Genomic DNA, 18,162 nt, shown 5'->3' with positions numbered 1-18,162 from the left:
GAGAGAGAGAGGACATTATATTTCCCAACCCTTTCAGTCACCGCAAGGAAGGAATGTCAAGAAAATACAAATGATTACATCTGCTTCCTCCTCTTTCCTCCTCTTTCCTCTTTTCTCCTCCTCTTTTCTCCTCTTTCCTCCTCCTCTTTCCTCCTCTCTCCTCTTTCCCCCTCCTCTTTCGACCTCCTCTTTTCTCCTCTTTCCCCAGCCTTGAAAATAATTCTTAATAAGGCTGAGTGGCATTGTCGGGGTTTGTTTGTCAGAAACCATGGAAGAAGACGCTGTATGAATGTTTTAAATCTTATAATGTTTTTATGTGGGATCATTAATGTACAGCCTGATTTATGTGGGATCATTAATGTACAGCCTGATTGTTGGTTATAGGCCTACTTTTGTCACAAGCATTTCATGCTATGAAGGTAGACTTCAAATTATTTGGAAGATGTCCTCAGTTCTTTTTTTTCTTGATGACTTATTTTGTCCTTGTTAGTCTGTGATTACTGTATTGATTTTAATTTAATTAGATGATGTACCTCAAAACAAGATATATGCTTCGGGGTAAAATGTGATGGTTATTTCCTGTGGTTGTATTTGATAGGTTAACGAAGAACTAAGTTTGTGTGTGTGTGTGCGTGCGTGCGTGCGCGCGCACATTTGTGTGTGTGTGTGCGTGCGTGTGTGCGTGCGCAAGGTGTGTGTTCGTGTGCGTGAGGGTGTGTGCATGTGTGCGTGCGTTTGTGTGTGTGCGCGTTCGTGCGTGCATGTGTGTGTGTGTGTGTGTGTGTGTGTGTGTGTGTGTGTGTGTGTGTGTGTGTGTGTGTGTGTGTGTGTGTGTGTGTGTGGTGTGTGTGTGTGTGTGTGTGTGTGTGTGTGCAGCAGCTGTGAGACAGTGACAGAGGGACAATAATAAAATAATTCAGAGACTTCAGGTCATTGTAGCTGCTAGGCATCTGCATGAGAGGAAGTTAGAAACCCTTAAACACGGGGTTGTTTTTGTTTAAAATGTAAAGGATGTGAGGGAATGTAGTCCTACTGTGACGTGACTATGTACACTTAGACTGTACCGCGTATGTGCCTGTACCTTCGTGTCCAACAGGCATCTTAGACTGTACCGTGTATGTGCCTGTACCTTCGTGCCCAACAGGCATCTTAGACTGTACCGTGTATGTGCCTGTACCTTCGTGCCCAACAGGCATCTTAGACTGTACCGTGTATGTGCCTGTACCTTCGTGCCAACAGGCATCTTAGACTGTACCGTGTATGTGCCTGTACCTTCGTGCCCAACATATTTGTAGTAGTGTACGATTTTAAGTTCACATGTTTTAAAGTTTTTTTGATATAAACCTGGCATGTCATCAATAAGTAGAAACCTTTAATTGACCGACATGATTGACTTTCCGGCTTTATGTAAAGGTACCGGGTGATGAGGAGTGGTTTTTCTTGGAATTGGTACGTAATATAATTTACTGTTCAAAGCCAATATCTGTCATTTCCTGAGGTGATGGATGGGGGATAGACTTGTTCACATTGCTGTCCTTTCTCCCTGAGCCAATTGAAAGTCAACTCTTGTCACCGGGCACTGGGTAATCACATTGTGTTTGTACAAGCAGGTAATACGGACTTCAACGGACTTCAACCCTGTGGTGTTTGTTCTAACCTTGACACTGTTGCCTGGAAACAACCTTGGAGTGTCTCTGAGGATCTCAGCGGGGGGGGGGGGACATTCTCATAATCTCTCAGTCAACATGGAGCTCTGTGTGTTTACAACATGATATTACAGTACCTCTGTGTACAGTTGTACACAGGCTTATGGGATATTTCGTTGTGGTCCTCTGTATCTCAGTTGGTAGATTCCCAGGATCGCACGTACTTTAAAGAATGTAAGTCACTTTAATTTAAAAAACTTCTGCTAAATAGCACATGTTATTATATTCCTATTTATATAATATGTTCCACAAATATACTACTTAATACAATCCATTTGTCTTTTTTTTCCAGTGTAATGAAGGAGAAAGGAGAAAGGACTGTGTTTTCAGTGTAATAAAGGAGAAAGGACTGTGTTTTCAGTCTGCAAGGAGGGATTTTTGTTTCACTGTTCTTTAATAAGAAAATAATATGATTTATTTTTCATTCTTTCACAGGTCCCCCTGTAAACGTAACGTGCAACATTTTTATTAACAGTTTTGGGTCCATCGCTGAAACAACAATGGTGAGTCCAAATGGGTTTACCTTTTCAATGTAAAAACCCTTCAACATAAAGTACATTGATTTCTGTTGATATTGATGTTTTGAAATTAATGTGAGGAATTCTTTATTTTCAACAGTATTTTGACTTAACTACATAACTATGCCTCTAATATTGTGATTGCGTTTAAATAATGATGCCCTTAATATGCGATGTGTCAACATTTTCTTCTGGAATTACAAGCCGTGCCTCATCAACCTGAATATTTAGACTAGTATTAGTTCCCACGGGTTTCATATCTAGTTTCATATCTAGTGGTTTCATATCTAGTTTCATATCTAGTGGTTTCATATCTAGTTTCATATCTAGTTTCATATCTAGTGGTTTCATATCTAGTTTCATATCTAGTGGTTTCATATCTAGTGGTTTCATATCTAGTTTCATATCTAGTGGTTTCATATCTAGTGGTTTCATATCTAGTGGTTTCATATCTAGTGTTTTCATATCTAGTTTCATATCTAGTGGTTTCATATCTAGTTTCATATCTAGTGGTTTCATATCTAGTTTCATATCTAGTGGTTTCATATCTAGTGGTTTCATATCTAGTGGTTTCATATCTAGTTTCATATCTAGTGGTTTCATATCTAGTTTCATATCTAGTTTCATATCTAGTGTTCAGATGGCTTTGTGTCATTCAAACTCATTTTGGAAAGGGGTCAAATTTATCAGGTGGTTTATATTATAAAATCATCAGTTGTTGATTATTTATCAATATAGTAGAACTAGAGGTCTAAGATCTCTAGCAAAAGATACAGAGGTGAAATATATGTTGTTTGATGGACAGTAGACCAACATAGAGACAGAAGGACAGTAGACCAACATGGAGACAGAAGGACATGGAGACAGAAAGACAGTAGACCAACATAGAGAAAGAAGGACAGTAGACCAACATGGAGATAGAAGGATAGTAAACCAACATGGAGACAGAAGGACAGTAGACCAACATGGAGACAGAAGGACAGTAGACCAACATGGAGACAGAAGGACAGTAGACCAACATGGAGACAGAAAGACAGTAGACCAACATGGAGACAGAAGGACAGTAGACCAACATAGAGACAGAAAGACAGTAGACCAACATGGAGACAGAAGGACAGTAGACCAACATAGAGACAGAAGGACATGGAGACAGAAAGACAGTAGACCAACATAGAGACAGAAGGACATGGAGACAGAAAGACAGTAGACCAACATAGAGACAGAAGGACAGTAGACCAACATAGAGACAGAAGGACAGTAGACCAACACGGGAGAGAGAAGGACAGTAGACCAACATAGAGACAGAAGGACAGTAGACCAACATAGAGACATAAGGACAGTAGACCAACATGGAGACAGAAGAACAGTAGACCAACATGGAGACAGAAGGACATGGAGACAGAAGGACAGTTGACCAACATGGAGACAGAAGGACAGTAGACCAACATTGAGGCAGAAAGACAGTAGGCCAACATGGAGACAGAAGGACAGCAGACCAACATGGAGACAGAAGGACAGTTGACCAACATGGAGACAGAAGGACAGTTGACCAACATGGAGACAGAAGGACAGTAGACCAACATAGAGACAGAAGGACAGTAGACCAACATTGAGGCAGAAAGACAGTAGGCCAACATGGAGACAGAAGGACAGCAGACCAACATGGAGACAGACGCATTGCAGGTATCAGATCATAGAAACAGACACAACCTACTGGGCACAGATGTCAATTCAACGTCTATTTCACGTTGGTTCCGCGTCACCTCGTTGAAATGACATGGAAACAACTTTGATTCAACCAGTGTTTGCCCAGTGGGATAGCAGGTAGCAGATCAATGTGCGCTCTGCTGGAAATCCCTGTCTGTACACAGGTCAAATACAGTCAAGGACTGTGGCAGTCATAGAAATGATAGGTTGACTCTCTATTCGTCTGGAGGCACTCAGTTAGATAGTATGGAATTCAAACAAGCCCTGATGACAGATCATTCCTACCTCTTTCCTACCTCACTGTCATCCATAATGACAGCATATTTAAGGGTCCTGGAGAGCACAAAGCAGGGAGAGAAAATAAAGCATGGGGCTGGGATGGAATGGGCTGGGAGGGGATGGGCTGGAATTGGATGGGCTGGGATGGAATGGGCTGAGATGGGATGGGATGGGCTGGGATGGGATGGGCTGGGATGGGATGGAATGTGTTGGGCTGGAATGGGATGGAATGGGATGGGCTGGGCTGGGATGGAATGGGCTGGGTTGGGATGGGCTGGGATTGAATGTGCTGGGCTGGGATGGGCTGGGCTGGGATGGAATGGGATGGGCTGGGATGGAATGGGATGGAATGGGATTGGTTGGGATGGAATGGGCTTAGGATGGAATGGGATGGGCTTGAATGGAAGGGGATGGGCTGGAATGGGATGGGACCGGATGGAATGGGCTGGGATGGACTGGGATAGAATGGGATGGCCTTGGATGGTCGGGTCTTGGATGGGAGGGGTTGGGATGGGAGGTGCTGGAATGGAAGGGGATGGGCTTGGATGGGATGGGCTGGGCTGGGATGGAATGGGCTGGGTTGGGATGGGCTGGGATGGAATGTGCTGGGCGGGATGGAATGGGATGGGCTGGGATGGAATGTGCTGGACTGGGCTGGCCTGGGATGGAATGGGATGGGCTGGGGCTGGGATGGAATGGGCTGGGTTGGGATGGGATGGAATGGGCTTGGGATGGAATGGGATGGGATGGGCTGGGATGGGATGGGATGGCCTTGGATGGTCGGGTCTTGGGTGGGAGGGGTTGGGATGGGAGGGGCTGGGATGGGATGGGAGGTGCTTGAATGGAAGGGGATGGGCTTGGATGGGAGGGGCTGGGATGGGATGCGATGGGATAGAATGGGTTGGCCTTGGATGGTCGGGTCTTGGATGGGAGGGGTTGGGATGGGAGGTGCTGGAAGGGAAGGGGATGGGCTTGGATGGGAGGGGCTGGGATGGAATGGGCTCGGATGGAATAGGCTGGTATGGAATGGGCTGGGCTGGGTTGGGATGGGCTGGGCTGGGATGCAATTGCAGGGTTGGGTTGGTAGGATTTGGGCTGGGAGGGGATGGGATAGGCTGGAAGGGGAGGGGCTTGGATGGGCTGGGATGGGATGCAATTGCAGGGTTGGGTTGGTAGGATTTGGGATGGGCTGGGAGGGGATGGGATAGGCTGGAAGGGGAGGGGCTTGGATGGGCTGGGATGGGAGGGGAGGGGAGGGGATGGCCCTAGTCTCAAGTCACCATGCCAAGCTGGGAGGGGATGGGATTGGTTTGGATGGGCTGGTATGGGAGGGTAGGGGATTGGCTGGGAAGGGAAGGGAGAGGATGGGAGGGGAAGGGCTGGGCTGGGATGCGTGGGGATGGCCTTGGATGGGAGGGGAATGGCTGGGATGGGAGGGGAGGGGATGGCCCTAGTCTCAAATCTCCATGCCAAGTCTCCCTGGGTGAGACGCATCAGTAGAGCTTTAACTAAAACGGCTGCAGACTGCACAACCTCCTCATGCAGAACAAATTCATGATTTCCACTCTTTTTCCCCCTCTACACTCCGCAACAACCAGTGGAATTGATCCGGAAGCCTTTCCTCCAAGTCCTAGTCTCTTCTCTTCTCTTCTCTTCTCTTCTCTTCTCTTCTCTTCTCTTCTCTTCTCTTCTCTTCTCTTCTCTTCCTCTCTCTCTCTCTCTCTCTCTCTCTCTCTCTCTCTCTCTCTCTCTCTCTCTCTCTCTCAATTCAATTCAATTCAATTCAATTCAATCTACTGAGTCTGTACATAGTCAAAACTTTCCTTAAGTTTGGATCAGTCATAGTGGTCAGGTATTCTCTGTTTAGGGCCAAATAGCGTTCTAGATTGCTCAGTTTTTTTGTAAATTATTTCCAATTTGTCAAGTTTTCTCATGATTTGGTTGGGTCTAACTGTGTTGCTTTCCTTGGGCTCTGTGGGGTCTGTTTGTGTTGTTAACAGATCCCAAGGACCAGCTTGCTTAGGGGACTCTTCTCCAGGTTCATCTCTCTGTAGGTGATGGCTTTGTTATGGAAGGTTTGGGAATCGCTTCCTTTTCGGTGGTTGTAGAATTTAACTTCTCTTTTCTGGATTTTGATAATTAGCGGGTATCGTCCTAATTCTGCTCTGCATGCATTATTTGGTGTTCTACGTTGTACACTGAAGATATTTTTGTAGAATGCTGCATGCAGAGTCTCAATTTGGTGTTTGTCCCATTTTGTGAAATCTTGGTTAGTGAGCAGACCCTAGACCTCATAACCATAAAGGGAAATGGGCTCTATGACTGATTCAAGTCTTTTTAGCCAGATCCTAATTTGGATTGTCGACTTTTATGTTCCTTTTGATGGCATAGAATGCCCTTCTTGCCTTGTCTCTCAGCTCGTTCACAGCTTTGTTGAAGTTACCTGTGGCGCTGATGTTTAGGCCGAGGTATGTATAGTTGTTTGTGTGGTCTAGATCAACGGTGTCTAGATGGAATTTGTATTTGTTGTCCTGGCGACTGGACTTTTTTTGGAACACCATTATTTTTTTGTCTTACTGAGATTTACTGTCAGGGCCCAGGTCTGTCAGGGCCCAGGTCTGTGAGGGCCCAGGTCTGTCAGGGCCCAGGTCTGTCAGGGCCCAGGTCTGACAGAATCTGTGCAGAAGATCTCAGTGCTGCTGTAGGCCCTCTTTGGTTGGGGACAAAAGCACTAGATCATCAGCAAACAGTCGACATTTGACTTCAGATTCTAGTACAGTGAAGCCGGTTGCTGCAGACTGTTCTAGGGCCCTCGCCAATTTGTTGATATCCGTTGAAGAGGGTGGGGCTTAAGCTGAACCCCGGTCTCACCACCCGGCCCTGTGGAACGAAATGTGTGTTTTTTGGCAATTTTAACGGCGCACTTGTTGTTTGTGTACATGGATTTTATAATGTTGTCTTTTTTTCCCTCAACACCACTTTCCATCCATTTGTATAGCAGACCCTCATCCCAAATTGAGTCAAAGGTTTTGCCTTTGATTTGGTTTGTTTGTTTGTAAATTAGGGTGTCCAGGGTGAATACGTGGTCTGTCGTATGATAATTTTGTAAAAAGCCTATTTTCTTTCTTTCTTTCTCTCTCTCTCTCTGTCTCTCTCTCTCTCTCTCTCTCTCTCTCTCTGTCGCTCTCTCTGTCTCTCTCTCCCTCTCTCTCTCTCTCTCTCTGTCTCTCCTCTCTCTCTCTCTCTCTCTCTCTCTCTGTCTCTCTCTCTCTGTCTCTCTGTCTCTCTCTCTCTCTCTCGTCTCTCTCTCTCTCTCTCTCTCTCTCTCTCTCTCTCTCTGTCTCTCTCTCTCTCTGTCTCTCGCTCTCTCTCTTTCTCTCTCTCTGTCTCTCTCTGTCTCTCTCTGTCTCTCTCTCCCTCTCTCTCTCTCTCTCTGTCTCTCTCTCTCTCTCTCTCTCTCTCTCTCTCTCTGTCTCTCTCTCCCTCTCTCTCTCTCCCTCTCTCTCTCTCTCTCTCTCTCTCTGTCTCTCTCTCTGTCTCTCTCTATCTCTCTCTCATTCACACTGAAACGTTCAAACTAGTTGAGAAAGAAATGGAATAAGAGATGGGTGGAGATGAAACTAAAGAGAATTAGATAATTCAATCTTTAGGTGCTTATAGGGCTGGTGAGAACAATGTTTCATGCAGTAATGATCCGACTGAGTCTGCGTCGCAATTGGCACCCTATTCCCTGCATAGTTTGCTCTGGTCAAAAGTAGTGCACTATGTAGGGAATAGGCTACCATTTGGGATGCACATGACTCCTGGTCAACAATAGGAACCTGAGGTGCTCCGTAACCCACCACTGTCTAATTGTTTACCCGGCTTTAAAGTTACGATTCCCAGGGGGAAAATCCAGAGGCTATTTAATTAGCTCTCCTAACCTGTGTCCCAAATGGAAAACCTATTCTTTGACCTGGGCTCAGGGGCACTGGGCAAAAGTAGTGCACTATATAGGCAATAGGATAGCATTTGGGGACTCATTCCTCGACTGCTGCTCTTTCATTTTCCTTCTTCGAGATGCGAGAGAGTGAAATACATAAATCCCAACGTCCTGTTTGTTACAGTGTGTTGGTGGAGTTGGTTGGGTGTTGCCCCATGCAGACCAGAGTCATCGTAAGACTACATAGCCAAAGCTTTAACTATTTGGCCTTCGGCTTGAATCGCATTAAGGATTGGGTGCTATGCTGTTGTTGTATATCAGTTTGCTGAGATACATCCCACTCAACATGTCTGAGAAAGTTCACCTATGGCTTCTGCTGATGCTGATGGATGAGTGTGTGAGACAACTCTATGCTTTGTAATCCAACAGTATACTCCACGGTTCAAAATCTGACTGTTGTAGAAGAGGTTGGGTTATAACCAGACTGAGACCTGCAGTGTTGTGTTGTTGGCTCTGGAGCTAATGCCTTGGCTCCTGACCTGATCCTCTTTTCATGTGTAGGAGACCCATGTTTGAACCCAGTTGGTCACACTCTGTTAAGGATCCTTTTTTTCAATCACACATATTAAATATGTTTACATTTGGTGACCACGGTGAGATTTGGTCTGAGATTACAATTGTATTTATATCTTACTTGATCTCACTTATAATGTGTAATAGTAAGGAGTTGATAGTAACAAACAGTCAAATCAGTCATTGTAGTAAGGTAGTGTTGGCAACCATCGAAATGGAATTACTCAATATGGCCGCCCATTCACCCATCACCAAAACAGGAGATTTCCTGTTCCAGTAATTATATTTCTATGTTGGCAACAAACCAAGGCCTAATGAATGCCCCTGTGGTAAACTAGCAGTGTTTCCCAGTCTGCAATCTCTCTCCATCTGCAAGACTACTGAGGTAGATGATAGATAAACTTCATCCCAAATGGCACCCTCATAGGGCCCTGGTCAAAAGTAGTGCACTAAATAGGGAATAGGGTGCCATTTGGACTGCAAATATATTCTTGGTCGAATGGCTGCTGCATGTGTCTGTAGTAGCTCAACTCCCATGGTCTCTACATTTTTTGAAAAAAAGGTGCTACCTAGAACCTAAAAAGTTTTTTTGGCTGTCCCCAATTGGAGAACCCTTTTAAGAACCCTTGTTGGTTGCCGATAGAACATGGAACCTAAAATGGTTCTACCTGGAACCAAAACGGCCTCGACTGACTTTAAAAAAAATTGTATCCTTTGTTGGGGGGATATTTTCATATTCCACCTGTGTGTTTAGTATCTAGATTGCTGCTATTTTAAATAATGAAAAGGTCTACAAAGACCTCATTCTGTAATCATAGTCAGACTAGACCTCATTCTGTAATCATAGTCAGACTAGACCTCATTCTGTAATCATAGTCAGACTAGACCTCATTCTGTAATCATAGTCAGACTAGACCTCATTCTGTAAACATAGTCAGACTAGACCTCATTCTGTAATCATAGTCAGACTAGACCTCATTCTGTAATCATAGTCAGACTAGACCTCATTCTGTAATCATAGTCAGACTAGACCTGATTCTCTAATCATAGTCAGACTAGACCTCATTCTGTAATCATAGTCAGACTAGACCTCATTCTCTGATCATAGTCAGACTAGACCTCATTCTGTAATCATAGTCAGACTAGACCTGATTCTCTAATCATAGACTAGACTCTAGAGTTGTTGATCTTTTTTTTCTCATTTCTTTTCAAACAAAATTCCCCTAATAACGAAACAGGTCTATCTGTGTGTAGTGAGATAATTGCACGACAATGTCCTTCTAATGTTGTGGTTGATTGCCATTGGAAAGGTCACCTGCTGTCCCCTCAGTCGACTGATATATCATGCCTCGCTACATTACAGCCTAGACAGCTTAATGGTCGTTATGGGATGATATAACGGCACGCTCGTTCTGTAGAATAATTGACAATTACGATGGACTGTTGTGCCTATAGGCCACAGCTCTATTGAAGGGTCTTCTTAAGGACATTTACACGAACCACCAGGACCATTATTTATCTCCTGGCTTAAGAGTGCTACTGCTACTCAGACAGGCGTGATTTGCATAAACAATCTACACCTGGAAAGCCCAATATCCTACATAGAGTCTTTAGTTTAACTAGGCTTTATTCAATAAAAATGCATAGGGTTTTTAAGATCGAAAGAATTGGAAACCGATCCCGATGTCTTGTGCAATCATTTATCCCAGAAATGAATGATTATATTAAACAATCAAACAAACAAACCAATCAACAAACCAATCAACCAACCAATCAACCAACCAATCAAACAACCAATCAACCAATCAATCAATCAATCAAACCTCCCTGAGTCCTGGTGATGCAATGCACTGACATAGCTTGGCCTTTCTCTGATAATCTGATACACTTATTGACATTGAACTGTTCTCTCCCCAGGACTACAGAGTGAATATCTTCCTGAGGCAGCAATGGAACGACCCCAGGCTGGCCTATAGTGAATACCCCGACGATTCTCTTGACCTGGACCCATCTATGTTGGACTCTATCTGGAAACCTGATTTGTTCTTCGCCAATGAAAAAGGCGCCAATTTCCATGAGGTTACGACTGACAACAAGCTACTAAGGATTTCAAAAAATGGGAACGTATTGTATAGTATTCGGTATGCTATTCTTTTCTTGTTGTATCTTCGTCTTGTTAATTTCTCAGAATGTCTATCCGGTGCTAGACCTATGGCTGACGGATTCATGTCTATCCGGTGCTAGACCTATGGCTGACAGATTAATGTCTATCCGGTGCTAGACCTATGGCTGACAGATTAATGTCTATCCGGTGCTAGACCTATGGCTGACGGATTCATGTCTACCCAGTGCTAGATCTATGGCTGACGGATTCATGTCTATCCGGTGCTAGACCTATGGCTGACAGATTAATGTCTATCCGGTGCTAGACCTATGGCTGACAGATTAATGTCTACCCGGTGCTAGACCTATGGCTGACGGATGAATGTCTATCCGGTGCTAGACCTATGGCTGACGGATTCATGTCTATCCGGTGCTAGACCTATGGCTGACGGATTCATGTCTATCCGGTGCTAGACCTATGGCTGACGGATTAATGTCTATCCGGTGCTAGACCTATGGCTGACGGATTCATGTCTACCCGGAGCTAGACCTATGGCTGACGGATTCATGTCTATCCGGTGCTAGACCTATGGCTGATGGATTAATGTCTATCCGGTGCTAGACCTATGGCTGACGGATTCATGTCTATCCGGTGCTAGACCTATGGCTGACGGATTCATGTCTATCCGGTGCTAGACCTATGGCTGACGGATTAATGTCTATCCGGACCTATACCTATGGCTGACGGATTAATGTCTATCCAGACCTAGACCTATGGCTGACGGATTCATGTCTATCCGGTGCTAGACCTATGGCTGACAGATTAATGTCTATCCGGACCTAGACCTATGGCTGACGGATTAATGTCTATCCAGACCTAGACCTATGGCTGACGGATTAATGTCTATCTGGACCTAGACCTATGGCTGACGGATGAATGTCTATCCAGACCTAGACCTATGGCTGACGGATTAATGTCTATCCGGACCTAGACCTATGGCTGCCAGATGAATGTCTATCCGGACCTAGACCTATGGCTGACAGATGAATGTCTATCCAGACCTAGACCTATGGCTGACGGATTAATGTCTATCTGGACCTAGACCTATGGCTGACGGATGAATGTCTATCCAGACCTAGACCTATGGCTGACGGATTAATGTCTATCTGGACCTAGACCTATGGCTGACGGATGAATGTCTATCCAGACCTAGACCTATGGCTGACAGATTCATGTCTATCTGGACCTAGACCTATGGCTGACAGATTCATGTCTATCTGGACCTAGACCTATGGCTGACAGATTCATGTCTATCCGGACCTAGACCTATGGCTGACAGATTCATGTCTATCTGGACCTAGACCTATGGCTGACAGATTCATGTCTATCTGGACCTAGACCTATGGCTGACAGATTCATGTCTATCTGGACCTAGACCTATGGCTGACAGATTCATGTCTATCTGGACCTAGACCTATGGCTGACAGATTCATGTCTATCTGGACCTAGACCTATGGCTGACAGATTCATGTCTATCTGGACCTAGACCTATGGCTGACAGATTCATGTCTATCTGGACCTAGACCTATGGCTGACAGATTCATGTCTATCTGGACCTAGACCTATGGCTGACAGATTCATGTCTATCTGGACCTAGACCTATGGCTGACAGATTCATGTCTATCTGGACCTAGACCTATGGCTGACGGATTAATGTGTATCTGGACCTAGACCTATGGCTGCCAGATTCATGTCTATCTGGACCTAGACCTATGGCTGCCAGATGAATGTCTATCTGGACCTAGACCTATGGCTGACGGATTAATGTCTATCCAGACCTAGACCTATGGCTGACAGATGAATGTCTATCCAGACCTAGACCTATGGCTGATGGATTCATGTCTATCTGGACCTAGACCTATGGCTGACAGATTCATGTCTATCTGGACCTAGACCTATGGCTGACAGATTCATGTCTATCTGGACCTAGACCTATGGCTGACAGATTCATGTCTATCTGGACCTAGACCTATGGCTGACGGATTAATGTGTATCTGGACCTAGACCTATGGCTGCCAGATTCATGTCTATCTGGACCTAGACCTATGGCTGCCAGATGAATGTCTATCTGGACCTAGACCTATGGCTGACGGATTAATGTCTATCCAGACCTAGACCTATGGCTGACAGATGAATGTCTATCCAGACCTAGACCTATGGCTGATGGATTCATGTCTATCTGGACCTAGACCTATGGCTGACAGATTCATGTCTATCTGGACCTAGACCTATGGCTGACAGATGCATGTCTATCTGGACCTAGACCTATGGCTGACAGATGCATGTCTATCCAGACCTAGACCTATGGCTGACAGATGCATGTCTATCCAGACCTAGACCTATGGCTGACAGATGCATGTCTATCTGGACCTAGACCTATGGCTGACAGATGCATGTCTATCCGGACCTAGACCTATGGCTGACAGATTCATATCTATCTGGACCTAGACCTATGGCTGACAGATTCATATCTATCTGGACCTAGACCTATGGCTGACAGATTCATATCTATCTGGACCTAGACCTATGGCTGACAGATTCATGTCTATCCAGACCTAGACCTATGGCTGACAGATTCATGTCTATCCAGACCTAGACCTATGGCTGACAGATGCATGTCTATCCAGACCTAGACCTATGGCTGACAGATTCATGTCTATCCAGACCTAGACCTATGGCTGACAGATTCATATCTATCTGGACCTAGACCTATGGCTGACAGATTCATATCTATCTGGACCTAGACCTATGGCTGACAGATTCATGTCTATCCAGACCTAGACCTATGGCTGACAGATTCATGTCTATCCAGACCTAGACCTATGGCTGACAGATGCATGTCTATCCAGACCTAGACCTATGGCTGACAGATTCATGTCTATCTGGACCTAGACCTATGGCTGACAGATGAATGTCTATCCAGACCTAGACCTATGGCTGACAGATTCATATCTATCTGGACCTAGACCTATGGCTGACAGATGCATGTCTATCCAGACCTAGACCTATGGCTGACAGATTCATGTCTATCTGGACCTAGACCTATGGCTGACAGATGCATGTCTATCTGGACCTAGACCTATGGCTGACAGATTCATGTCTATCCAGACCTAGACCTATGGCTGACAGATGCTCTCTGATTTGTCTCTATATTGCTTATGCTAGAAACAAAACATCAATTAATCAATTAACATCCAAACAACAACTAAAATGACCTCCTTAAAATGTGAGCCAGTTTGCAGTGTATTTGATCTGTTGTCAAGCCTAGTATTCAACCCTTGGACAGGCAGAGGGGAATTGGATCCTTATAAACAGCCATGAGAAGACAGTGAGAAGAGTCCTTCTCATCTCTTACCTTGACACCATCAAATGAACCCATTAGATCGCTTTGAGCTCACCTGACCCCGCGCTAAAGAAAACCTGCCATAGTGTATTTTCTGATTGAAAAAATAAACCTTATAAATAACATTTGTCGTGTAACGGTGATGATATCACACTGCGGTATAAGTAAACTATGAATGCAATGCAACCAATAGACCTGCTCCTCACCTACCTATCTCAAGATAAAAGTAACAGCAGTCGTCTAGGTTGAAGCATGAATGGCTGCCTCTTCTAAAGGTGTTTTCTATACTCGCGGTATGAACAGTAACATGGAGATGCAGCCAGTCTGTTTGGGGATGAGGTTCACATGCATGGCTAGCAGGAAGGTGTTTGTCATGAGGGGAAGAATGTCTGAGGTGTGTAATGTAACCTTTTATATTAAAGGCCATCATGACAGGAAATATAGCCGCAGTTAGAACAATATGTTACCCTGCTACTCCTGTAATGCTGTGCTAGTGGTTTATAACAATAACACAAGAAGACATACTATAAACCTTATTATATGACAATATAAAGGCGTACACATGCATATAACATGTTGTTATAAGTGCCGGTAAAGTGTTACCAACATTATTACCTAGTTTAATGATGGATGCTATGTGACCAGAATAACACTGATCCTGGCCTGTCCTATGAACCTGATGTGTTCTAGAAAGTTCTCTTCCATTCCATTCTATTCCATTCCATTCTATTCCATTCTAGAATATTTCATTTATTCTATTCCTTTCTATTCTATTCCACTCTATCCTATTACATTCTATCCTATTCCATTCCATTCTATTCTATTCTATTCTATAATATTTCATTTATTTTATTCCATTATATTCTATTCCATTTAATTCTATTCTATTCCATTCTATTCCATTCCATCCTATTCTATTCCATTTCATTATATTCTATTCTATTCCATTCTATTCTATTCCATTTCATTCTATTCTATTCTATTCCATTCTATTCTATTTTATTCCATTCTGTCCTATTCCATTCTATTATATTCCATTATATTCCTTTCTCTTCTATTTAAACTTGTTAACAAAATAACGCTGATCCTGGCCAGTCTGTTCTGTTCTGGTCTTTCCTGTTTTATGCTGTTCTGTTCTGTTTTGTTCTGTTGTGTTCTATTCTATGTGACCAGAATAACACTGGTCCTGGCCTGTCCCATGGACTTGAAGAACTTCCCAATGGACGTACAGACCTGTATCATGCAGCTGGAGAGTTGTGAGTATTCCATTATCCTTTAGGAACACAGTTATCACACACACACACACAGGTAGGGTAGGGTAGGGGGAAAGTATTTATTTTGTGTTGGTGAAATGGATGTGTCCCTGGTCTGGAGGACAGTATGATGAAAGGCCCAGTGATTTACACAGGCCCCTCCAGCAGCAGAGAGCAGATATAGGGAAGGGACAGGGAGGGAGTTAGGGGGGACCAACCTCCTCCACCCTGCTCTAACCAGCCAACACTGGCTTCTCCCTCCCCACCTCCTCTCTTTGGAAATGATGGCATTGTCTTTTTTCTTGACTTATTGTTCTCAGGTGTGAAGAATGAAAACAACATGTATTGCTTCTGTATGAACACTGTGGAGCTACGGTAGAGTTGGTTGATCAAGGCATTTAAACCTTCATCATACCACATTGTCAATAATGATGTTGTTTTTTTCTCTCTTACAAACAGCTTGAATGTACTGTGATACTGTGGTAGTAAGACTGTAGTAATACTGTGGTAATAATGATCTTGTTTCAAACTGCTCCCATCCAGTCGGCTATACGATGAATGATCTCATATTTGAGTGGGATGAGAAGGGAGCCGTGCAGGTCGCAGACGGGCTGACGTTACCTCAGTTTATACTGAAAGAGGAGAAAGACCTGCGGTACTGTACCAAGCACTACAACACAGGTAGGTTTGTCTCTCTTCACCTCTCAGGCTACCTCTACCTCTACCTCATATATTTTTTTTTGGGGGGGGGGGGTTGTGTGTTAAACTAAACTCTCACCTCTCAGGCTACCTCTGCCTCATATTTATTTATTTTGTTTTGGGGGGGGGGGGTGTATGTTAAACTAAACTATTTTTCTCTATGTTGGTCTTTTGTTAACTGTCTGAGAACAGCATAACATAGACATTACATGGTGCGTTGTTAGGACACATAACGCTGGAACACAGAGTGGGAGAAAGAAGGGGGGAAAGGACCGAAACCAATCAGGGCTTTGTCCCAAAATGGCCCCGTTATTCACTGAAAACCATCTGGCCACTCAACCTCATCAGTCTCACACTGTTACACTCCAGATACAACAGAAGAGAACAGAGACTGAAGGCCAGTCTAGATGGAATCTAAACAGAGACTAAAGGCCAGTCTAGTTGGAATCTACACAGAGACTGAAAGCCAGTCTAGTTGGAATCTACACAGAGACTGAAGGCCAGTCTAGATGGAATCTAAACAGAGACTAAAAGCCAGTCTAGATGGAATCTAAACAGAGACTAAAAGCCAGTCTAGAATCATCTAAAATAGAGGCTGAAGGCCAGTCTAGATGTAATCTAAACAGAGACTAAAAGCCAGTCTAGATGTAATCTAAACAGAGACTAAAAGCCAGTCTAGATGTAATCTAAAATAGAATAGGGAGTGAGAGAAACACAAAAGGTAATAGAAAGAAAAATAGGTGTACTATTATTTTCTACTATGATTTGATATGATATAATTTCATATGATTTCATATGATAATATATGATTTAATATGATTTGATTTCATATGATTTAATATGATATGCTATGATTTCATATTATTTCATATGATTTCATATGATATGGTATGATATGATTTAATATCATTTCATATGATTTAATATTATATAATTTTGATATGATGTGATATGATTTTTTATCATTTCAATTTGACATGATTTGATATGATATCATTTTGATATGATTTGATATGGATTTGATATGATTTAATATGATGTGATATGATTTTATATGATATGGTATGGTATGACATGATTTGATATAATTTTGATTTGATTGATCTCTCTCTCTCTCTCTCTCTCTCTCTCTCTCTCTCTCTCTCTCTCTCATACACTCCCCTATCATAGAGAGACCATCGATTTAAAATATGGAGTGTACTTAAAAGCCCTGAAGTGTATCACTGCTGTAAATCAATTTCAATGACGCTGTAGCCTCCCTCCATGTCTATCTCTCTCCACATCCAAAACAATACATTGAATTGAAAGTCTTCAACACAAAGACAGCTGTCTTCCATGGATCTAAGCTGATTAAATGGCTGGTCAGCGATCTGGAGCATCAAAGCCACTCTGACAGACAAGACACCCCTAGTGCTTACATCACACAGTCAGCATGAAAAGAAAGAGGATACCTATCATGAGTTTATAATGCCCTCTTTTAGCTTCTGTTCTGGGTTATGTCCAAAATGGCACCCTAGTCACCCTACTGCCTATGAGCCCCGGTCAAAAGTAGTGTACTATATAGGGAATAGGGTGCTGTTTGGAATTAAACCAACATAACACCTGTCAGCTGCAGTGGGTTCAACCACAACATAACACCTGTCAGCTATAGCGGTGTGTAACATTTGAATGTAGGGGGTACTTTACCTACAGCCACTCTGTCAAACTGATGTTCTCTCCAGACCTCTGCCTCCGTCTCTTCCAACACTACAGGGAAATAGGAGGATAATTCAGTTAGCAGGCAATTCAGCACTGAGGCTTTCCCACAGCCATGTGGAAAGGGAGCTTGAATAGCCATTGCCTTGCCTGCAGTTATCTTTTCTTCTTTGTGTTCTTGAGACATGCAGAACAGAAAGATTAGATGATGTGTCACAGTATATCAGTAATGATAACAGTAGATCGTACCGCAGCAGCAACAACAGTAAAATAGAGAGATAATAATATTATAATATATCATAG

General features: G+C 43.5%; 1 protein-coding gene across 2 annotated transcripts in view; it reads left to right on the top strand.

The window, feature by feature from the left end:
• The window catches only part of LOC109910214 (glycine receptor subunit alphaZ1), a 91,108-nt gene that overhangs the window by 41,922 nt on the left and 31,024 nt on the right, over nt 1-18,162 (top strand). For both annotated transcript variants that reach the window (XM_031797975.1, XM_031797974.1), the window contains 4 exons: nt 2,142-2,209; nt 10,623-10,846; nt 15,386-15,468; nt 16,009-16,146. In XM_031797975.1, coding sequence (XP_031653835.1) covers nt 2,142-2,209; nt 10,623-10,846; nt 15,386-15,468; nt 16,009-16,146 — 513 coding nt within the window. The remainder of the gene's footprint in view (nt 1-2,141; nt 2,210-10,622; nt 10,847-15,385; nt 15,469-16,008; nt 16,147-18,162) is intronic.

Source organism: Oncorhynchus kisutch, linkage group LG19 (genome assembly GCF_002021735.2).
Source record: "Oncorhynchus kisutch isolate 150728-3 linkage group LG19, Okis_V2, whole genome shotgun sequence".
Taxonomy (NCBI): domain Eukaryota; kingdom Metazoa; phylum Chordata; class Actinopteri; order Salmoniformes; family Salmonidae; genus Oncorhynchus; species Oncorhynchus kisutch.
The sequence above is the reverse complement of the archived record's forward strand: the minus strand, read 5'-3'. Positions and strand labels throughout refer to the sequence as shown.